Below are 24,629 nucleotides of genomic sequence, written 5' to 3' on the forward strand. Positions count from 1 at the left end.
AAACAACAAGCGATAAATGACTTGGGTAGCAATGTGCAAAACAGGAGGTGCGACGGGCGATGTAGATTGAGATGGACCCAAACTGGCCGAAAAAGAGGCAAGCATTTGCAATGCCTGGGTTTGATTATGTTGCACTGTGGCTAACACCACCTGCTGTGACAGAGATGCTACAATGTCGCAGTTACCCCTTGCTGATCAACCAACCTGAATAAAAACTCGTCAGTAGCACCATCAGACATTGTAGATGCAACAGAGGACCAACCAGAGACTGAATGCATGCAGAACAATCCCACACTCTTCGTCACTTGTGTTGTAACTTTGACACACGACACAACCAAGAATGTTAATACAACTTTATTATACTGTGGAATGTATACCAATCACCATAACATACACTGAACACAATAAGATAGGGCAAAAGTATGCAAGCAGTAATAACATGATAACTGAGTGCGAGCATAGCATCACAGGATTTAAATAGGTAGTCGCCCATGGTGGGCTCTATCAGAAGTTCACAGTATTGCTCTTCTGTGGTGCACTCTCATGGATGACACACCGCTAATTTGCGTGGATTTCAAGTGTGTGCACAACTTTCAGTTCACAGTATTTTGTGGGCATTAGTGATTCTGCCAAGATAGATTAACTTATCTGGGGTGTCCCTGGAATTAACTAATACCATATCACTGTTTCTCTTTCTGAGCCGCAAGAATGAATGTTACTTTCTGAAATTAATGAAGATGATTTTTTCATCTTCTCTGAGAATGCCATAAATTGGTGATTGGACCAGCATTCAAATACTGATAAATGCATTTGGTCATCACTGAACTATCAATTAATTGTACTATCCACTCACACCAAATTTAACAATTTGAAGATTCAATCTGTCACTCGGTTTCCTCCCATACCTTGACAGAAACTCTGTTGTTATGCTGGTGAACTATCATATCTAGAAAAAAAGGATGTAATGGATAGTGCAACTTAAACTCGGCATCAGAGATGTTAGTGACATGCCACTTACATTACACAGTAGCAGACTATGAACAACTGCGACATATTCATGATGTGCCAGTCTCTTGGATATATAGGTACAAAGGATAAAAAAATTGGTTTCTCCATGTGTCTCCCAGAACCATTTACGTCCCCCCATAGTAACAGGGCTATTTTATTACTGAGATTTGTTAACAGCTATTCCCTTCCCCTCTTTGTTTGCACTTGTACTGTAACTGTATGTCAGGTGGAGGATTAGACGCCGAGCTAGTTGGATCAGTTTGATAGGTTATAGTCTATTTCTTCCAAGTATGGGTCCTCCTTAATTAAGTATTACTTACCTCCGGTCAAGACGACAGTCAAAGACTCCAGTGCGAATAGCAAAGGGTGCCAGATGTGACCTGACAACATGCCAGCTGAGGTCATCTAGGAGAGGTTCACCATCAGCTGGCACAACTTGAACAAGCCACACACTATCCTTAGTATCTTCTACCTGCTCATAAAAATGTGCTCCACCAGAAAAGCGTGCAGGCTGTTCTAGCACAATTCGAGAATCCGGTCCACTCAAATGTTCCACCTCTCCATGTGTCACTTCCGCTACAAGAAAAAGTGAAATATAAAAATTTAATCAACTATTTTCATAAATGTGTGTGTGTGTGTGTGTGTGTGTGTGTGTGTGTGTGTGTGTCAAAACTTAAGATAGATTAATATTGATAATCACAAGCAGGAATGCACTATGATTACTATGTCTTTGTTCACAAATAAATTAATGGTTAGTTGCTCCTGTTAGAGAGAATTTTTTATTACAACAGCAACTTTTCAATGGGCAGCAGGCATGTAACAGCTGTGACTAATTTAACTGGAAAGGTAAATCTCTAGCCTTATTTTATTTTAAATGGAACATAAAAGTGTTCCACTTAGAAATTACATACAAATAGTTTTCAGACAATCAACAGCAATGAGATGGATTGAAACAAATTTATCCTTCAACACAAAAAACAAGAGCATCTAAAATCCCCTGTGTTTAGGCATAGCGTATTGCAACCAGTTTGCCCTAAGTACTGCATGCTAACAATTACTTACAGCTGGATGAAACAAAAAGCAACTTCTAACCTGAAGACAGATGATAACTTAATTCTGACATAATGGCAACAAGAAAATGTATGACGACAGTTTTTTCAAGTTTCGTTACCTGCAGATTACTATTCTTCACTTTCAGCCAGTCATTCCACTTACCTCCAAGGATGTTTATCTGGGACAATTGTGTGTACTGGAATGACACAATGTACAACAGTGCATGAACACTTATAATAAGATTTTGCTTCAGCCCATGTCAGACTTAAAAATCCTCCAACATGTATATATGTCGTCGTCATTTCACAATGTACAGAGCTTTGCACTTGTCTGATGTTACTGTATTTCTATAGCGCACAGGTCTATTTTTGATGATGACATGCATACATGTTGGAGGATTTTGAATTCTGACACGTACTGAAGTAAAATCTTTCTGAGTACTAGTACCACTTGAAAATGGCTCAAAGGGCAAAATCTTAATAGTGAAATAAATAATTTCCATGGTCAACAGCAAATATTATGCCCTTTAAAAAATAAAATTTCATTCAAGATCACATACGCAAAGTGTCAAATGCAATACGGTACATTCAACATGAAAAACAAACTGCAGGGATTCAGAAGATAACACAATAGAATCCTCAAATATGCCTCTGCTTAGCCATGTCAGTACCAAAGATATAGTGCACTTTCGAAATAGAAAGCTCTAATGATTTGAAAATGAGCTATGGGGCACAATATTTCTGGCACTCCAGTAAATCTAAAACTAACCTCTACATTGTAAGTGCCAAGAGTTGCAATCTATTCAAACTGTGATCAACAGTTTCCATATATTCTACACTTAACTTCACACAGTCAGGCTCCACAAATTTCTTACGGATTTTAAACAAATTTCTTACGGATTTTAATGCTTACAGACAGCTAAGGAAAATACATTCAACAGACAGATGGAATGCAGATAGTTGTGAATAGGCTGTGTTAAATGTCTCACCATAACAAACTTACAGGTTTTCACAATGTGGGCATTACATCACCACATCCAGTCCAGAGTAATAAGCATACACTGTTATAAAATTGTGATGCTTGTCCACAACATTACACGCAGTAAAGGAAAATTCAGTTAAGAAAACTAATAAATTATGAGATAAATGTATAGTACCGTTGATATTACAGTCTCTTACTTTTGTGTGTCTACTGGTGATATTGCACATTTTGCTTCCTGATGGTAAGTATAGGTCAGAAATTCTGTCACATAATTTATTAGAAATAGAGTTAAAACATACATTTGGAGTGCACAGATTCTTTTTAAGTAATAAGGCTAAAATAATTCCCATTCTCTTAAAAAGCCTATGGAGGTTTTTATTGCAATCTTGGCATGAAACATAAGTACCTGTTACAACCATTTCTAAAAGTGCACTAATCACTACATGGCTTCTTGTTCAGTGACTGCTTTAAAGTCCCCCAATCGCTAACACAATTTTTTAAATAGTGGGAAAAAGAAAGCAGTCAGAGATACGTCTAAAGGCGGACAATTACTTTTGTTGGATTGGGGGGAGGTGGGGGGGAGGGGGGGGGGGGGGGGGGGGTAAATAGCAGTACAGGTACAGGGACCTTTTTGTTTTATTCTTTTTCTTTCTGGAATAGTGGACACTCAGAACTATGATGTCTGAAATGTGTGTTAAAAGATGATGTTGCTCACTAGACATGTTAATTAATTGAAGGCAAATAAAAAAGTAAAGTAATTAGTGACAGCAGCACTTGAATCTATTCAGTGATTTAATCTACATGAACATCGACACCTATACTCTGCAAACCACCATGAAGTGCTTGGCAGAGGATATGCCACATTGTACCAGTTACTAGGGTTTCTTCCCATTCTATTCACGTATGGAGCGTAGAAAGAATGACTGACTGAATGCCTCGGTGCATGCTGTAATTAGAATAATCTTATTGTCATGATCCCTATGTGAGTGACATGTAGAGCATTGTAGTATATTCCTAGAGTAATCATTTAAAGCTGGTTCTCGGAACTTTGTGAATAGACTTTCTCAGGATAGGTTAAGTCTGTTTAAAGGGTCTGGCGTTCAGTTCCTCAGTATCTCTGTGACACTCTCCCATGGATCAAACAAACCTGTGACCATTCGTTTTGTGCTCTGTATAAGTTTCATATCCCCTGTTAGTCCTATATGGTACGGGTCCCATACACTTGAGCAATATTCCAGAACCAGTCGCAGAAGTGATTTGCAAGCAATCTCCTTTGTAGACTGATTGCACTTCTACAGTATTCTACCAATAAACCCAAATCTACTGCCTCCTTTACTCATGTGAACATTCCATTTCACACACCTACAGTTTGTTACACCCAGGTATTTGTACATGTTGGCCAATTCCAACAGTGACTCATTGATATCATGGTTAGGATGCCATGGGGTTTCCCCCCCCCCCCCCCCCCCCCCCCACTTTGCGAAGTGCACAACTGAACATTTAAAGCAAGTTGCCAATCTTTGCTGCATCAACAGCAAGAAATCTGAGGTTATTACTATTACTACTACTACTACTACTACTACTACTACTACTACTACTAATACTACAACTACTACTGTTTACAAGGTCATGAACAGCAAGGGTCCCTACACACTACAAAATGCTGCATCCTCCATACCAAAAGTCCTCAATCCAGTCACAAATTTCACTTGATACACCATATGATTGTACTTTTGACAATAAGTGTAGGTGTGGTACTGAGTCAAATGCTTTTTGGAAACCAAGAAATACTGCATCTCCCTTTCTTAAAAGTCTCACACCGAGTTTAGAAATTTACTCAACACATACAAGGAAGATAGAATGTATCACACCATAGTGCACGTAAGGACAAACACCACAGACATTTGCTGTAAGTATCCATTCTTCACCAAAATATGCAGTCTATTATATATAAAGTACATCAGCTTAAACTGAATAATAGTCACTGAGCAGCACAGTGGTATTCATTACACAGCACTGGTGCAGAAACACTGAAATTCAGCACATAGTGCTATTGTCATATGAAAAAGCAAGTTGCTGATGTAGAACTATTTTAAAGGGTGGGACAATATCTATATAAGAGGGGGCACACATTTTAAAACTAGAGATGATCACAATGACTGAAGGTAAAAACTTAATTGATGAAACTCGACATTCATAAAAAGTTAATCTTTCTGTGCATATATTGCTCACCCAGTAGTAAAGTGGATACTTTTCTCAACAAATTACTGAAGTCCTAGGAAGATTCTCAGCCCCCAAAACTACAATAATAATGTGTGGAAATGCAAACATAAATGCAGCTGTTCAGGGTGATATTAATAGTTACTACAGAAACATTTTGAACACTTTTGGCATGGCACAAATGGTAGACATTCCTATCAGGGTGTCGAGAAGCTCAGTATCACTCTTAAACCATGTACTCACAAATCTTGACAGGGAAAATTCTATATATAAAAGATATTGGCCTCTTCGATCATTACTATCATACAACTAAGCTAAAGTCAACTTACCATAAAGATGGCATGTAGAGTAGCAGACAGGCACAACAAAAAGATTGTTACACGTAGAGCTTTCACCCCAACCCTTCTTCAGAAAAGAAAAGAAAAGAAAACACACACACACACACACACACACACACACACACACACACACACATATTTGCACAAGGAAACAAACCTGCTGCTCCAGAATTCTGGCCGTAGATAGCTGTTGTATGCATGAGGTGTGTGTGAATGCGTGGTCTCTCTCTCTCTCTCTCTCTCTCTCTCTCTCTCTCTCTCTCTCTCTCTCTCTTTTAAGGAAGGCTTTAAGCGAAAGCTCAGTGTGCAACAATACAATGTGTGACAATATCTTCGTTGTGCCTGACTGCAACTCACCACTTCATCATTACAGTGAGTAACAATGGACCCTTTTCATAAAATTATTCATACTCAAACCTGGACTTTCTATTGTTTGAAAGCTAAAAACAAGATTGATAAGACCCACAAACTGAACTACAAATGGAACTTCTTTGAACATAAAATACATACATTTTCTAGAGCACTGGAAAATCAAACCTGGGATGAAGAGTATATGGAAAACAATTTAAGTGCCAAGTTTTATAAACATATTAAGAGGAGACATTTCCAAAAGCAGCCACATCAACAGCAGCAACTAAGGAAAATGGATGAATGACTGGGGACATTACAAGGTCCTGCCAGACACTTCAATATCTCAGTTCTTTACAAAATCACTGCACTAATTCACAGTTCCTAATTGCTACCATAGTACAACAGGACATAAAGGAAGATACATATATTATTCAACAACAAAATTATATATAGGGCTAATGAAATTTCCTGGCAAATTAAAACAGTGTGCCGGATCAGAACTCAGAAACGGGATCTTTGCCTTTTGCAGGCAACTGCTCTACCAACTGAGCTAGCTGAGCACAACTCACAATCCACCTCCACTGCTCTACTTCCGCCAGGACCTCATCTCCTAAAGAGGGATAATGCAGGAACTAAAAACAAAGTCTTAGGGAATGACAGAAAACATGACAATGGGAAAGGCAGACACAAGTAATATAACATACAAATCAAAGATGAAAGTAGAGTAATAGAAAATCCACCATAATTAGCAAATCTTGTATTCGACTATATTTCTGGTTTTGTACAGAAGTTGCAAGCAAATCTTCCTACGATACATGTAGCTGCCACAGTGAATTACACAGCAAGCACAATGATCGTGTTTCCCACAACAGAGCTTGAAGTAATGAAGACAATACAGAAATTAAAAAATAAGAATTCAATAGGATAGATGAGGATCCACTCTCTCACTAATTAAAACTTCAGGGCTAAGAGGCTGTGGTTGAACAGCAGCAATTCATTCCCCTGATGTTTCATTGCCAACTGCAGGCAACATCTTCCGAGGTGAGACAACAACTGGCTGCTAGACTGTGGAGGTTCCATTTATATAGGGCACCACCACTCACCATGTGCTGTCGACAGTGAAACTACCCCTGACTAAAGTCACTACGGAGAGTAATAGAAAGCTTAATTTTTTGGATGTTTCAGTAATTAAACAGGCAGATGGGACTTTAGGTCATACGGTAATAGGAAAGGTACATATACTGATCATTACCTCCATAAGGATTCTACCATCCCAGGCAAAAGAGAGGTATCATTAAAACACTAGTGGACAGGGCTCACAAAACTGTGAGACAGTTTATTTGCAAGAGGAACTAAATCATTTGCGAACAGCTTTTAAGAAAACTGGATATGCTGATAATGAGATAGATTGAGCACTCCGTCCCAGAAGAAAAGTGTTCGAAAACATACAACAACAACAACAACAGTCAGCTGGCAATGCTTCAAATTGCTCCGAGCACTATGGGACTTAACATCTGAGGTCATCAGTTCCCTACAACTCAGAACCATTTAAACCTAACTAACCTAAGGACATCACACACATCCTTGCCCGAGGCAGGATTCGAACCTGTGACCGTAGCGGTCCCACTGTTCCAGACTGAAGCGCCTATAACCGCTCAGCTACACCGGCCGGCTAGCTGGGAATGTTCTTCTCCCATTTATTCACAATGTTATGGACCATATTGGGAAAATTCTGGCCAAGTATTGAGATGAAAATCTTTAGACTCACCGAGAAGATCAGTGAATGTTTAACATTGGCCAAAGACGCACAACACCCTTTTGCAACCCCTAAGATGTACAAAATTCCATGCAGTTGTGGGAAGAATTATATTGGAACAACAAAAAGAAGTGTTAATACCCACTAACTGAACACAAAAGGAACTGTCATTTGGGACACACAGACAAATTGGCAGTAGTGGAACATCTTTTTGAAGACGGTGATCATGAAATAAAATTCAGTAAGACAAGCGCGCTAACTAAGACATCGCATTATTATGCATGTATGTAGGGACAAGCCATAGAGATTTATAAACACCACAATAATTTTATTAACAGAAAAGAAGATGGCTTAAAGTTAGATACGATGGTCGACTTTGTACCAATGATTTGACAAATGATTACCTTTGATCAATAGTAAAGACATTAGTCATCGATGGTTTAACTGTCGATACCATGTGACTAGTGGTGGTGCTCTATATAATTGGGACCTACATGGCCTAGCAACCAGTCATTGGCTCACCTCGGAAGATGTTGCCGACAGCTGGCAACACAACATCAGGAGGAAGAATTACTACTGTTCGACCACGGCCTCTTAACCCTAGGACGCCCAAGCCTTTTTTTCTAACTTGGATGCCTGAGGGGGGGGGGGGGGGGGGTTTGGCGAACCCACAGGTATTAAATAAGTTTACTGACAAAAAATTACAACTTTCAAAATGGTTTATGTATTTTAACTAAGGCATCGGTTTATAAATGTTGTTAATTGTTATAAATATTGGATTGAGTGAATAAAAAATTGACATATTACAATACAAAATACAGATGTGTTCATATACAATAGACTACTCTGAATCCTCAACTGCAAGGCAAGAGACACATTTCACAATTTTTTTCTGAATGTGTGTTACACACATGTTTATGACACTGTCCACAATATTGTTTTGATTTACTTAGATTGTTGTACTTCTGCTTCTTTGTTTTAGCTTCTCTTACACAAATATGGCACCGACTTTTCCCTAGAGGAGGCTGACGTGCTTCTGTTGTCACTTCTTTGATTTTCTTTTGTAGAATAGTCTCCATTGATTGAACAATTTGGTTAGATAACCCTCTTGCATTGGCACTTCTTTCGTCTACCTGCAATTTCACTAGTTCCAGCGCCCTCTAGACAAGCTGGGTATCTCATCAACGGTGAGGTGGACCCCTGGTTTATACAGTAGTGGAAACCTATCATTCACTTTGTTGAAAACATCACGGAATGCTGTGAACTTGTCTGCTTCCCTTCTTAGCTGGCGGGTACTTTTGTCATCAAACAAGTTCCTTGAAACGTTCGCTTGCCCTAATACCCTTGTAAACTGGCAGTCCCATTAGGTCTGACAAAAGATCATGTACACTGACAGAATTGTCCTTATTTGCCCCCATAAGTATCAGGAATCCTATAAAGGCATACAATTCTTTCTCAATAGTCAAAGTAACATTTCACCTAACTGCCTCTTCATTTGAATGTTTTACTATAACATCCATGACGTCAGGCGTAAGAAGTAACTTCAAGGCTTCTCCAGGTGAATGGCAAACACCAGCTGGAGTTACTCCTGCCTGCTCTCTTACTATATTAGCAACAGACCTCCGAGGAATTCTAGGCTTTGTGGTTATGTACCTTCTTCCAGACTTGGCCACAATAACATCCTGATGGTCACTGCCTGAAGCTGCGCTATCTTCATCTTCTCTAACATCCACATCACTTTCCCGATATGAATCATACTCCATAACACCATCCCCATATTCACTTTCACTCCCCGAGTCAGAAACTTCATCTAAAATTTCATTCAGAACACTTTCTAAAGACAAGTCACATATTCTTTTAGTCATTTCTAAGTCTGGGTGTGAACAGTAGGGAACTACACTAACTCACTGCAAGTTTAGAAGATAAATAACAGCTGACTGACATCAACAATCGCTTCCTCTCAAAGTAAAGCGATTGTTGTGAATATTAAGAATACCAGCCAACAAACTAACTTGCACTGTTGTAGAGATGAGAAATATGAAATACTACTTAGGGAAATTTTCTATATCATGGAAGCCTAGGGGGGGGTTGTTGGACCCATAGTAAGTTTGTTTATTTTTTCTTTCAAAGCAGGAATTTTCTATAAAATATATTGACACTAATGTTTCATAAAATAGCCAACAAACAATAACTCAAAGGGAATATGTAGTATGAAAGTTACTTGGGCAAAAGCAGGGGACATAAAAAAATTGTTGGTTCAACGACCCCCCCCTCCCTTAGGTGTCCTAGGGTTAACTCTGAAGTTTTAATTAATGAAGATGTTGGCCTTGAAACCCTACTTGCTATCATGATCCAGTCTCTGTTCTAAATGTGTGAATAGCCCGAGTACAAACCCATCAACAAAAATATTAAATTAGACCTTTAGTTCAAGTACTTTTTTCTGGAGTCTCTAAAGCACAAATTTATTATGACCTCACTAAAAAAAAGTAACAGTTTTAGAAATCATCACTTGTGCGAAACTCAGTTCAGCCTTTTCTCAAATGATAGTCTGTGAACTATAGATGAGGGACACCGGGCATATTCCATAATCCTAGGTCTCTGAGAGCATTTGAAATGGTGCCCCACTGCAGATGTTAACGAAGGTACAAGTAAGTGTACAGAATTGGTTCTCATAAATATGAGGGACTTGAAGTCTTCTTTGGTACTAGAACCTGGTAAACTATCCTAAATGGCCAGTGCCCATCAGTGACACTGGCATCGTCAGGAGTGCCCTAAGGATGTGCTATTATTCTCACTACATGTAAATGATCTGACAGAAGGCGAAAAGTAATGTGTTGCTATTTGCTCATGATGCTACGTATACAGGAAGGTGCCACCATAGTGTGACTGTAAGAGGGTACAAGATGACAGTCAAAATTTCTAATTGTTTTGATGAATGGCAGCTAGCTCTACATGTACAAAAATGCAAGTTGATCCAATTGTTGTGTAGTTTTTAGTCCAAAGACTGGTTTGCTACAGCTACCTGTGGTACTCTACCCTGTGCAAGCCTCTTCATCTCCGAAAAACTGCTGCAACCTACATCCTTCTGAATCTGCTTACTGAACTCATCTCATGGTCTCCCTCTACAATTTTTACCCCAAACACTCCAGTACTAAATTCGTGACTTCTTGACATCTCAGAATGTGATCAACCAATACGTTCTTCTAGTCAGGTCATGCCACAAAGTTCTTTTCTTCCCAATTCTTCTCAGTAATTCCTCATTAGTTACTTGATCTAACCATCTAATCTTCAGCTTTATTCTGTAGCACCACATTTCAAGAACTTCCATCTCTTTGTATCTGAACTGTTTACATCCACGTTTCACTTCCATACATAGCTACACTCCATACAAATACTTTCAGAAAAGACTTCCTGTCACTTAAATCTTCCTGTCACTTAAATCTATATTCAATGTTAATAAATTTCTCTTCTTCAGAAACACTTCCCCCACCATTGCCAACCTACATTTTACATCCTCTGTATTTCAGCCATCATAATTATTTTGCTGCACAAACAGCGAAACCCATACACTGATTAAAGTGTCTCCTTCCCTAATCCAACCCCTCAGCATCACTCAGTTTAAACCAACTACTTTCCATTACCCTTGTTTTGCTTTTGTTGATATTCATCTTATTCAACACACTGTCCATTCTGTTTACCTGTTCTTTCAAGTCCATTGCTGTCTGTGACAGAATTGTATTCCAGTCAACACTGTCAAAAGCTTTCTCTAAATCTACAAAAGCTATAAAAGTAAATTTGCCTATCCCTAACCTATCTTCTAAGAGAAGTCACAGGGTCAGTATTGTACTGCGTATTCCTGCATTTCTCCAGAATCCAAACTGATCTTCTCCAACGTCAGCTTCTAAAAGTTTTTCCATTCTTCTGAAAGGAATTTGTGTTTGTATTTTGCAACTGTGGCTTATTAAACTGATAACTTCACACTTGTCGGCACCTGCTTCCTTTGGAATTGAGATTATTACATTCTCCTTCAAGTCTAAGGTATTTCTCCTATCTCACATACCCTGCACACTAGATGGAAGAGTTTTGGCATGGCTGTCTCTCTCCCAAGGCTTTCAGTAGTTCTGACAGAATTTCTTTTACTGCCGGGTCTTGTTTTGGCAGGTCTTTCAGTGCTTTGTCAGCTCCTTGCACAGCATCATATTCCAGATGAGTAGGGAGAACAATCCCTTACTGTTCGAATACAGCACTAATAGCGTGCCACTTGGCACAGTCAGGTCTATTAAATACTAGGGCAGTTCAATAAGTAATGCAACACATTTTTTTTCTCGGCCAATTTTGGTTGAAAAAACCGGAAATTTCTTGTGGAATATTTTCAAACATTCCCGCTTCGTCTCGTATAGTTTCATTGACTTCCGACAAGTGGCAGCGCTGTATGGAGCTGTTAAAATGGCGTCTGTAACGGATGAGCGTTGCAAACAACGGGCAGTGATCGAGTTTCTTTTGGCGGAAAACCAGGGCATCTCAGATATTCATAGGCGCTTGCAGAATGTCTACGGTGATCTGGCAGTGGACAAAAGCACGGTGAGTCGTTGGGCAAAGCGTGTGTCGTCATCGCCGCAAGGTCAAGCAAGACTGACTGATCTCCCGCGTGCGGGCCGGCCGTGCACAGCTGTGACTCCTGCAATGGCGGAGCGTGCGAACACACTCGTTCGAGATGATCGACGGATCACCATCAAACAACTCAGTGCTCAACTTGACATCTCTGTTGGTAGTGCTGTCACAATTGTTCACCAGTTGGGATATTCAAAGGTTTGTTCCCGCTGGGTCCCTCGTTGTCTAACCGAACACCATAAAGAGCAAAGGAGAACCATCTGTGCGGAATTGCTTGCTCGTCATGTGGCTGAGGGTGACAATTTCTTGTCAAAGATTGTTACAGGCGATGAAACATGGGTTCATCACTTGGAACCTGAAACAAAACGGCAATCAAGGGAGTGGCGCCACACCCACTCCCCTACCAAGAAAAAGTTTAAAGCCATACCCTCAGCCGGTAAAGTCATGGTTACAGTCTTCTGGGACGCTGAAGGGGTTATTCTGTTCGATGTCCTTCCCCATGGTCAAACGATCAACTCTGAAGTGTATTGTGCTACTCTTCAGAAATTGAAGAAACGACTTCAGCGTGTTCGTAGGCACAAAAATCTGAACGAACTTCTCCTTCTTCATGACAACGCAAGACCTCACACAAGTCTTCGCACCCGAGAGGAGCTCACAAAACTTCAGTGGACTGTTCTTCCTCATGCACCCTACAGCCCCGATCTCGCACCGTCGGATTTCCATATGTTTGGCCCAATGAAGGACGCAATCCGTGGGAGGCACTACGCGGATGATGATGAAGTTATTGATGCAGTACGACGTTGGCTCCAACATCGACCAGTGGAATGGTACCGTGCAGGCATACAGGCCCTCATTTCAAGGTCGCGTAAGGCCGTAGCATTGAATGGAGATTACGTTGAAAAATAGTGTTGTGTAGCTAAAAGATTGGGGAATAACCTGGTGTATTTCAATGCTGAATAAAACAACCCCTGTTTCAGAAAAAAATGTGTTGCATTACTTATTGAACTGCCTTCGTATTTAATGTAATGTTACAAAGTGATGTGAAATGGAACAAATATGTCAGGATTGTAGTGCAGGGAGTGGGAGGAGGGGGGAGGGGGGGCAGTAGCAGATAGTTAACTCTGGTTTATTTCGAGAATTTTAGAAAAATGTGGTTCATTTGTACAGGAGACTGCATTTAGAGCAGCAGTGTAATCCGGTCTTGAATACTACTTGAGTCTTTGGGATCCCCACTCGGGTTCGTTAAAAGAAGACATCAAAGCAATTTAGCAGCAGGCTGCTAGATTTGTTACCGGTAGGTTTGATCAACAAGCAAGTGCTACGCAGATGTTTTGAGAACACAAATGGGAATCTCTAGAGGGAAGGCGACATTCTTTTTTGACAAATGCTGTTGAGATGTAGATATAGGGGTAGAAATTTTAGAGAACTAGCATTTGAAGCTGACTGCACAATGGGCCTACTGCCCTCAAAATGCATTGCATGTCAGTACCACAAACTTTCCGTTGCTCTGTTAGTGACTGGAACAGGAAAATAAATGACCACCAGAAGTGGTACAATGTACCCCCTGCCATGCACCGTATGGTGGCACTGTGTGTATGTAGATACAACACATAAAAAACTACAGGGCAGTTTGTCTACTGTTTGAGATCTCAAAAACTATTGAATCAATCGTGAAAGATAAAACTAATCAACTACCCCTTAAATAAATAAAACCCAAACAAAGTGCAGCACTGTAGTGAAAGTACAATATCAGCAAATATAGAGCTCACAAAAGTGGTACTTTAAGCTCTTCGCAAGTATGACTGGTTACAGGAATATACATGGAATTGTCCAACACTTTTTACATTGTTTATGATAAAATACCACTAAATAAATAAGATAGTAAGAGGATTACAAAACTAGAGGTCTCAGTTTTATCTGGAAAACAGGGTGCAAAAGATGGAGATAGTCCACCCTTCTGCTGATGATAAACTAACAATAAAACAAGTGTTCAACAAGAAACATATGAACACTGATGTTCCTCGGGGTACAATATTAGGTCAAATTCTGTTCTTAACATATATCCATGACTTTCCTAGCAGTATAACACACAGAGAAAAAGTTCTCTTTGCTGATGTCAGCAACACCGTGGCCACTGACAAAACAAAACAACTCCTCACATAGAAGGAAAATGAAACATTCAAGGATGTGTACATCTGGGCAACAAATATGAATTAAAATAGAATATAAAGAAAACAAACACTGTACATTTCAGCACAAAGAGGTAAAACAACTATCCCATTAAGCACAGGTGTTTCTGTGTGCCATGGGTTGGGTTGTTTTGGAGGAGGAGACCAGACAGCAAGTCATTGGTCTCATTGGATTAGGAAAGGACAAAGAAGGAAGTTGGCTATGCCCTTTCGAAGGAACCATCCTGGCATTTGCCTGAAGTGTTTTAGGGAAATCGGGGAAAACCTAAATCAGGACTGCCAGACACAGGATTGAACCGTCGTCCTCCCGATTGCGAGTCCAGTGTGCTAGCCACTGTGCCACCTCGCTCGGTGTGTGCCATGCATTAGTCAGCTACAGGTGAGTGGTTGCCTTTCCCTCATTGTACGTATTTTCCATTCAGGAATTTCCATTACTGATAGCCATAAATATGTGTACCAAACACAAATCTTTTGGGGATGAATATTGATTATCATCAACATGAGAGGAACATGCAAAGGTACTGGCAAAAAGAATGTCAACCACATGTCATCATCTTTGGGTTCTGCCAGTAAACCCAAATTCTTTCAAAGAATCAAACACCCATATATAAAACATCTTCAAACACCTGAATGATTTGCAACTGAATTAATGTGTTAAATATATGACATTAATCATGTAAGTAAGAAACAATTTAGAAAAGCTATGGAATTATATTTCAAGTTTGTTGGAAGTTGCAAAGTGCTCTCATTAACCACTCAGGATGAGTGCATCTGGGTTGTTGGTAATCCATTTTAAACGAAAGTGAGTTTTCCACAAATCTCAATGTTTAATACATTGTATCTCCTGAACTACATGTCACACAATTATTCAGTTTTGCAGGAACATTATGTGTTATATGTGAGTACTGACTGCCAAATATGTTACAACAGAGTTAGCAGTAAAGAAGAGATAAACTAAAACATCTTGACTGTTGCGGCAATTTTATTACATGAATAGTGAAAGTGTAGTAAGTGGGGTGTTTTTCCTTCCATCATTTTGTGAAATTGTGGTTTATTCATCTCATGATGTACATTTGCAGCCCATTTGGTTTGCTTACAGGCAACATGCCATAAATTTATAATAAAATTATAATGATTTTTACACTGATAAACAATAACACTAAAATAAATAACAACACTACATGCTACTTTCATCTCTCCATGTCAGTTGCAGTTGGTATTATTTGCATTCCAAACACAAAACTGCTCAATTTGTTTGCTAGGTACTCAATGTGCGTCTGCCAGCTCAAATTTTTATCCAGATTTAATCCTAAGAATTTGACAGAATCAACTTCTTTTATATTTATTTCGAATTGCATCATGCAAGTCTTAGTATGTTTATATTCAACCCACTTAGCTGAAACCACATTTCTAAGGTACTGATGGTACCAATCAGATTTGGAAACTCTTTCCGAATCCTGATTTTCAATTAAGACAGAAGTATTACCTGCAAACAGAAATGACAGAGAGCTAATATTTAATAGTAAGTCATTAACATAGAAGAGAAAGGTCTGGGACTAATATGAAGCCGTGTGGAACATCCTGAGAATTTTTGTTTTCCTGTCATAAAAATAATTTTCCCCATTTAAAGAGATGCTAACTCTTTGCTTTCCATTTGGTGAGTAGGGTGTAAACAGCCCCCAATGCCATGGTTTTCATGTTTGTAAATAAGAAATGTGAGCAGTATGAGGTCACAGGGAACTCCTACCACTTTGCTGCTCCCACCTTGTTGTACTTATTTCTTAATGAAACTGTTTACTGCATCCATGGAGGTTTTCCCTTGCTGTGGGAGGTGTTTGGGAGAAAAAGTGTCATAAATGTTTGAAATTATGTGTAAATGTTTTTGTTGTAGGTCACTAAACACTCTCATTCTCAATCACTGAATTAAAGTAGTCTGTATATTTGTGTGCAGTGAGTTAAACTGCCTCAAGACTTACACACTGTTTCTAACTGTAGTAGTTGTCTTTGTGTTAAACCTTGACCATAAGATTGTACCTCTTGGTGAGTAGATTGATACATCATTTTAAAAAATTTAAATTCAGTCAATAATTATAAGACACGTTGAAAATCAAATTTTTGTTACCTCTGGAAGCTGTTAAACAGAAAACTTGCAAGTGGGACTGGGTACCAGAAACCAGGTTAACTGTTTACATCTTCAATGTGTGGAAGCCTATGTCTTCTGGTGACATATTATTCCTACGTACAATCAGTTCTTAGCTATTGAGTTCTTTTTTAAGTTCTTTTATGGGGATCAAAAGCACAAAGGACATATATATACTTCAAAGAAGAATGTCCTGCCAGCATAACATACAGAAACAGCTGTGTGTGTGTGTGTGTGTGTGTGTGTGTGTGTGTGCACGGGCACACTCTTGTTATACTTTAGCTTGACAAAGGATTTATTCCAAAAGCTAAGCATTTGTTTGTTCTTTTAGACGATTCAACAGTTCCGCTGTCTCATAAGTAATCTCCTTTATCTATAATTTACTTTTCCTTATTTTATTTTACATTCTGTTAGAACTTTCTTAACTATATTTATATAAAAACTGTATATCGTTATTATATCTCAAGAGTTCATCTACCAAACTAATGTATCAGGAAAACCTCAGTAAGTGTCCACCAATAATTCTGTATGTAATCATGGAGCAAGAGCCAGTTTGGCTCCATTAAATTTTGTTAGATTGATTTTGTTAAATTAATTGGTACATTTACCAGTGAAAAATGAGCAAAGAAACATGTAACGGTATTTTCAGTCAAGTATTAAAACTGCATAGGCCTCAAATTGTCCAAGGAGATGAAAAAAGATTACTAAAATATATCAACTTAAGAAAGCAATTTAAACATACACTATCAGATCAAAACAATCCAAACAAATATAAGCAATGCAGATCTGACCACTAGATATTGCAAGAGGCAGACCCACGATTATAAAAGGAGGCAGATAGTATTGTGCTGTCAATTGAAACACATTAACAGAAGAAAGGGTTGGTCAGGGGAGCTCAGTGACGTTGAACCTGGAGTAGTCACTGGATTTCTCCTGAGTAACAAGCCCATCAGGAGTATTTCAAACTGTCCTAAAGCTGGTTATATCAACTGTAGGTGATGTGACTGAAGTACAAACATGAAGAAACATCCACAACTAAACCAAGACCAGTTAGACCTCATGTACTGATGGACACGGACTACTGAGTATTGCGGAGGACAAAACCACATGAAATCAGCAGAAGGAATCATTCGTAAGTTCCAAAATGCAACCAGCAATCCAGTTAGTACAATGACTGTGTGTTAACATGAAGTCGTGTAAAGAGTGATGCCACTGGCCAGTGGATGACTGGAAACATGTGATTTGGCGTGATGAATTTTAGGGCAATGCTCTTAGCCTCTTAACAAGGTGATTGACTCACTCTTGTCTTTTGCAAGTGCTCTGTCAGTCACATCACACACACATTCACACACGCAAAAATTTTAATGGAAGGGTCTGGAGTTGGCAAATGCCCCGAGAATGTTACCGGCTGTTATGTGGTACTGCCAAATGTGAAGTACGGATGAGGTGTTAGAGTATTGGGGTGTTTTTCATGGTTAGAGTGTGGTCCCCATTTGCACTTAAGAAAATGCTAAATGCAGGAGGATATGAACATATTTTACAGCATTGCATACTGAGTACAGTAGAGGAACAGTTATGAGGCAATGACTGACTGTATCAACATGACACTGCGCACTGTCACAAAGAAGCATCTCTGAGGAAATGGTTTGTGGACAATACAAATGTACTGGCCAGTCCAGAGTCCCACCCTTAATTTCGTAGAACACCTTTGGGATACGTTAGAATGTCACTCCAGACCCCAGTGTTACAAAGTCACTATCTTCTTTGGTTTCAGCTCTTAAGAAAGAATGGGCTGCCATTCCTCCCTAGATGCCTAACTGAAAGTGCCCCAGCAGAGTTCAAGCCAGCACAAGGGTGAAGGGTAGACACACCCCATATTACAAGGTGTACAACTTTACTTCTGCCATTTTTCTCTCTTCCCCCCCCCCCCCCCCCCCCCCAACATTTCAGGCTTCAATGAAACAAATTGGTTACACATGATCATTCAAAGTAGTTCCCATCACTGGCCACTACTTTCTCCCATCTTTCGGGCAGTGTACGAATCCCGCGACAAAAAAATTGTTCATCTTTTGAAGCGATCCACGAATCGATCCAATTTGTGACTTCTTCATGAGATTGGAAGTGTTGGTCAGCTAGGCCAAGTGCCATTGATATAAACAGGTGATAGTCAGAGGGAGCAATGTCTGGAGAATATGGCAGGTCAGGTATGACTTCCCATTTTAACTTTTCCAAGTACGTTTTGACCTCTTTTGCAACATGGGATCAAACATTGTTGTGCTGCAAAATCACTTTATCATACATCTTGCTGTATTGTGGCCATTTGCCTTTTAATGCTCTGCTCAAATACATTAATTGTGTTCGATAACGAGCACGTGTGAATGTTTCGCTTGGTATTAACACCTCATAGTATACGACGCTGAGCTGGTCCCACCAAATGCAGAGCATGATCTTGGAGCCGTGAATATTCGGTTTGGCCATCGACGTGGAAGCATGGCTGGGATATCCTCATGATTTTTTGCATTTAGGGTTATCGTAACGAACCCATTTTTTGCCCCCAATTCTGCATCTTCGAAAACATTCTCTCTTCCACCACTATGCCAGTCTACAACACTAAAATCACAATTCTCAAAGCACAGAAACCACTCACAACACGTTCTTTCACTAATAGTATCCTTACCATACGTACTTGAGAGCATTTGATGAGACTCAGCCGCTGTTTTCTTCATATTGAAACAAAACAGTAACACCTCCCGCAAATGACGAGAATTATGCTCGTAAACTGAGATTTTCAATCTAGAACAAGTTTATGGTGCAGACACAAATCGACTAATGTTTGAATGAGGTTATGTTGACCGAGGTCCAAGCTAACTGCCTGATGTTTGCGATATGTTTCTTTCAACCGCTATTTACCATTGTCGCCACCTATTGCCAAATGGCAGAAGTGAAGTTGTATGCCTTGTAATTAATGCCGTACCGTACATGCAACCACAATGGAGGGGTATCTGTTGGGAGGCCAGACAAACATGTGGTTCCTGAAGAGGGGCAGCAGCCTTTTTAGTAGTTGCAGGGGCAACAGTCTGAATGATTGACTGATCTGGCCTTGTAACATTAACCAAAACAGCCTTGCTGTGCTGGTACTACGAACGGCTGAAAGCAAGGGGAAACTATAGACATAATCTTTCCCAAAGGCATGCACCTTTTTCTGTACAGTTAAATGATGATGGCATCCTCTTGGGTAAAATATTCCGCAAGTAAAATAGTCCCCCATTCGGATCTCCGAGCGGAGACTACTCAGGACATCGTTATCAGGAAAAAGAAAACTGGCGTTCTACCGATCGGAACGTGGAATGTCAGATCCCTTAATCGAGCAGGTAGGTTAGAAAATTTAAAAAGGGAAATGGATAGATTAAAGTTAGATAAAGTGGGAATTAGTGAAGTTCGGTGGTAGGAGAAACAGGACTTCTGACCAGGTGAATACAGGGTTATAAATACAAAATCAAATAGGGGTAATGCAGGAGTAGGTATAATAATGAATAGAAAAATAGGAGTGCTGGTAAGCTACTACAAACAGCATAGTGAACGCATTATTGTGGTCAAGATAGACACGAGGCCCACGCCTACCACAGTAGTACAAGTTTATATGCCAACTAGCTCCACAGATGACGAAGAGATTGATGAAATGTATGACGAGATAAAAGAAATTATTCAGATAGTGAAGGGAGATGAACATTTAATAGTCACGGATGACTGGAATTCGGCAGTAGGAAAAGGAAGAGAAGGAAACGTAGTAGGTGAATATGGAATGGGGGTAAGAAATGAAAGAGGAAGCCATCTGCTAGAATTTTGCACAGAGCATAACTTAATCATACCTAACACTTGGTTCAAGAATCATGAAAGAAGGTTGTATACATGGAAGAACCCTGGAGATACTAGAAGATATCAGATAGATTATATAATGGCAAGACAGATATTTAGGAACCAGGTTTTAAATTGTAAGACATTTCCAGGGGCAGATGTAGACTGAGCACAATCTACTGGTTATGAACTGTAGATTAAAACTGAAGAAACTGCAAAAAGGTGGGAATTTAAGGAGATGGAATCTGGATAAACTGACAGAACCAGAGGATGTAGAGTGTTTCAGGGAGAGCATTAGGGAACAATTGAGAGGAATGGGGGGAAGAAACACAGTAGAAGAAGAATGGGTAGATTTGAGGGATGAAATAGTGAAGGCAGCAGAGGATCAAGAAGGTAAAAAGACAAGGGCTAATAGAAACCATTAGGTAACAAAAGGTATGTTGAATTTAATTGAAGAAAGGAGGAAATATAAAAATGCAGTACATGAAGTAGGCAAAAAGGAATACAAAAGTCTCAAAAATGAGATCAACAGGAAGTGCAAAATGGCTAAGCAGGGATGGCTAGAGGAAAAATTTAGGGATGTAGAAGCGCATATCACTAGGGGGTAAGATAGATACTGCCTACAGGAAAATTAAAGAGACCTTTGGAGAAAAGAGAACGACTTGTATGAATATCAAGAGCTCAGATGGAAACCCAGCTCTAAGCAAAGAAGGGAAAGCAGAAAGGTGGAAGGAGTATATAGAGGGTCTCTACAAGGGTGATGTACTTGAGGACAATATTATGGAAATGGAAGAGGATGTAGATGAAAATAAAGTGGGAGATTTGATACTGCGTGAAGAGTTTGACACAGCACTGAAAGACTGTAGCTGAAACAAGGCCCCGGGAGTAGACAACATTCCATTAGAACTACTGATAGCCTTGGGAGAGCCACCCTGACAATACTATACCATCTGGTGAGCAAGATATATAAGACAAGCAAAATACCCTCAGACTTCAAGAAGAATATAATAATTCAAATCTTAAAGAAAGCAGGTGCTGACAGATGTGAAAATTACCGAACTACCAGGTTAATAAGCCACGGCTGCAAAATACTAACGCGAATTCTTTACAGACAAATGGAAAAACCGGTAGAAGCCGACCACAGGGAAGATCAGTTTGGATTTCGTAGAAATATTGGAACATGTGAGGCAATATTGACCTAACACTTATCTTAGAAGATAGATTAAGGAAAGACAAACCAACGTGTCTAGCATTTGTAAACTTAGAGAAAGCTTTTGACAATGTTGACTGGAATACTCTCTTCCAAATTCTAAAGATAGCAGGGGTAAAATACAGGGAGTGAAAGGCTATTTACAATTTGTACAGAAAACCAAATGGCAGTTACAAGAGTCGAGGGGTATGAAAGGGAAGCAGTGGTTGGGAAGGGAGTCAGACAGGGTTATAGCCTGTCCCCAATGTTATTCAATCTGTATATTGAGCAAGCAGTAAGGGAAACAAAAGAAAAGTTCGGAGTAGGAATTAAAATCCACGGAGAAGAAATAAAAACTTTGAGGTTCACCGATGACATTGTAATTCTGTCAGAGACAGCAAAGGACTTGGAAGAGCAGCTGAACGGAATGGACAGTGTCTTGAAAGGAGGATATAAGATGAACATCAACAAAAGCAAAACGAGGATAATGGAATGTAGTCGAAATAAGTCATTTGATGCTGAGGGAATTAGATTAGGAAATGAGACACTTAAAGAAGTAAAGGAGTTTCGCTATTTGGGGAGCAAAATAACTGATGATGGTCAAAGTAGAGAGGATATAAAATGTAGACTGGCAATGGCAAGGAAAGTGTTTCTGAAGAAGAGACATTTGTTAACATCGAGTATAGATTTAAGCGTCAGGAAGTCGTTTCTGAAAGTATTTGTATGGAGCGTAACCATGTATGGAAGTGAAACACGGACGATAAATAGTTTGGACAAGAAGAGAGTAGAAGCTTTCGAAATGTGGTGCTACAGAAGAATGTTGAAGATTAGATGGGTAGATCACATAACTAATGAGGAGGTGTTGCATAGGATTGGGGAGAAGAGAAGTTTGTGGCACAACTTGACTAGAAGAAGGGATCGGTTGGTAGGACATGTTCTGAGGCATCAAGGGATCACCAATTTAGTATTGGAGGGCAGTGTGGAAGGTAAAAATTGTAGAGGGAGACCAAGAGATGAATACACTAAACAGATTCAGAAGGATGTAGGTTGCAGTAGGTACTGGGAGATGAAGAAGCTTGCACAGGATAGAGTAGCTTGGAGAGCTGCATCAAACCAGTCTCAGGACTGAAGACCACAACAACAACATGGGAGTGATATGTTGGGGTCTGTAGTATACTCTTGGAGCCTCACTTAATGCTAATTCTTGACATGCTGGAAGTGGAATTTCATGGGATGTTTGGCATCACTCTTCAAGCATCTACCTCTTCAGGTCTTTCAGCGTTTTTGTAATGCTCATGGGACTAAAAAGAGATATTTGATGTATAGAAAGAAGGGCAGCACGAATGGTCACAAGCTTGTTGACCCACAGGAGGGAATAATAGAGATGCTGAAAGAACTGAACTGGCAAATGCCTGAAGAGAAACACCAACTGTCCCATGAAAGCCTATTTAGTAAACTGGAAAACTTTGTACATACAAAAGAATATTTTATTTATTTATTTGTTGTTAATTTTCATTCCCATTGCCTCCATAATTGCCCAATTATAATGACAAATTTCTATGCAAATAGATCTTTATTCTCATTATTTTTATTTATTTACAAGTAAAGTTCCATACGACCAAACTGAGGAGCAAATCTCTAAGGTCATGGAACGTGTCAGTACATGAAATTACAACATAAAAGTAATAAAAGCTATGTTTATGAACCCGAAAAAAGTCAAACCATAAGTTTAAGTAAACGCAATCAACAATACAAAAAGAATCAGCTTAATTTTTCAAGGAACTCCTCCACAGAATAGAAGGAGTGACCCATGAGGAAACTCCTCAGTTTCAATTTGAAAGTGCGTGGATTACTGCTAAGACTTTTTAATTCGAATGGCAGCTTATTGAAAATGGATGTAGCAGTATACTGCACACCTTTCTGCACAAGAGTTAAGTAAGTCCGATCCAAATGCAGGTTTTGATTTCTGCCGAGTATTAACTGAGTGAAAGCTGCTTATTCTTGGGAATAAGCTAATAATGTTACTACGAAATGACAGTCAGTAATATATATATTGAGAGACCAATGTCAAAATACCCAGACTCATGAACAGGGGTCGACAAGGGGCTCGTGAACTTGCACCACTTATTGCCCGAACCACCTGTTTCTGAGCCAAAAATATCCTTTTATAATGGGAAGAGTTGCCCCAAAATATAACAACATATGACATAAATGAAAGAAAATAAGCAAAGTACACTGATTTTCGTGTCAATCAATCAGTCACTTCAGATACCATTGGAGTAGTATAAATGGGAGCATTAAGTCTTTAACAAGATCCTGAGTGTGGGCTTTCCTCAACAGTTTACTATCTATCTGAACACCTAGAAATTTGAACTGTTCAGTTTCACTAATCATATGCACATTCTACTGAATTAAAACGTCAGGTTTTGTTGAATTGTGTGTTAGAAACTGTAAAAACTGAGTCTTACTATGATTTAGCATTAGTTTATTTTCTACAAGCCATGAACCGCACTATTTGAAACCGAGCCAATGTTAAACACAACATCCTTTAGAACCAAGCTAGTGTCATCAGCAAACAGGAATATTTTAGAGTTACCCATAATACTAGAGGACATATCATTTATACAAATGAGGAACAGGAGTGGCCCCAACACTGATCCCTGGGGCAACCCCCCCCCCCCCCCTCCCTCTCACTCTACAGGACCCCACTCAGACCCCACATCACAACTGTTATCAAATTGTGAATAATGACCTTTTGCTGCCTGTTGCTAAAGTAAGAGGTGAACCAACTGTGTGAGCTACTCCCCGTATTACATAATGGACCAACTTCTGGAGCAATATTTTGTGATCAACACAAATCAAAAAATATGCCCAGCATTCAAAAACGTTTGTTTAACCCATCCCAGTACCTCAAACAGAAAAGAGAATATAGCATTTT

At 39.4% G+C, this 24,629-nt stretch overlaps 1 protein-coding gene across 2 annotated transcripts in view; it reads right to left on the minus strand.

The window, feature by feature from the left end:
* The window catches only part of LOC124716953 (E3 ubiquitin-protein ligase RNF103-like), a 129,004-nt gene that overhangs the window by 100,283 nt on the left and 4,092 nt on the right, over positions 1–24,629 (minus strand). For both annotated transcript variants that reach the window (XM_047243556.1, XM_047243547.1), the window contains one exon: positions 1,329–1,584. In XM_047243556.1, coding sequence (XP_047099512.1) covers positions 1,329–1,584 — 256 coding nt within the window. The remainder of the gene's footprint in view (positions 1–1,328; positions 1,585–24,629) is intronic.

The sequence above is a fragment of the Schistocerca piceifrons genome, chromosome 1 (assembly GCF_021461385.2).
Source record: "Schistocerca piceifrons isolate TAMUIC-IGC-003096 chromosome 1, iqSchPice1.1, whole genome shotgun sequence".
In the NCBI taxonomy this organism is placed as follows: domain Eukaryota; kingdom Metazoa; phylum Arthropoda; class Insecta; order Orthoptera; family Acrididae; genus Schistocerca; species Schistocerca piceifrons.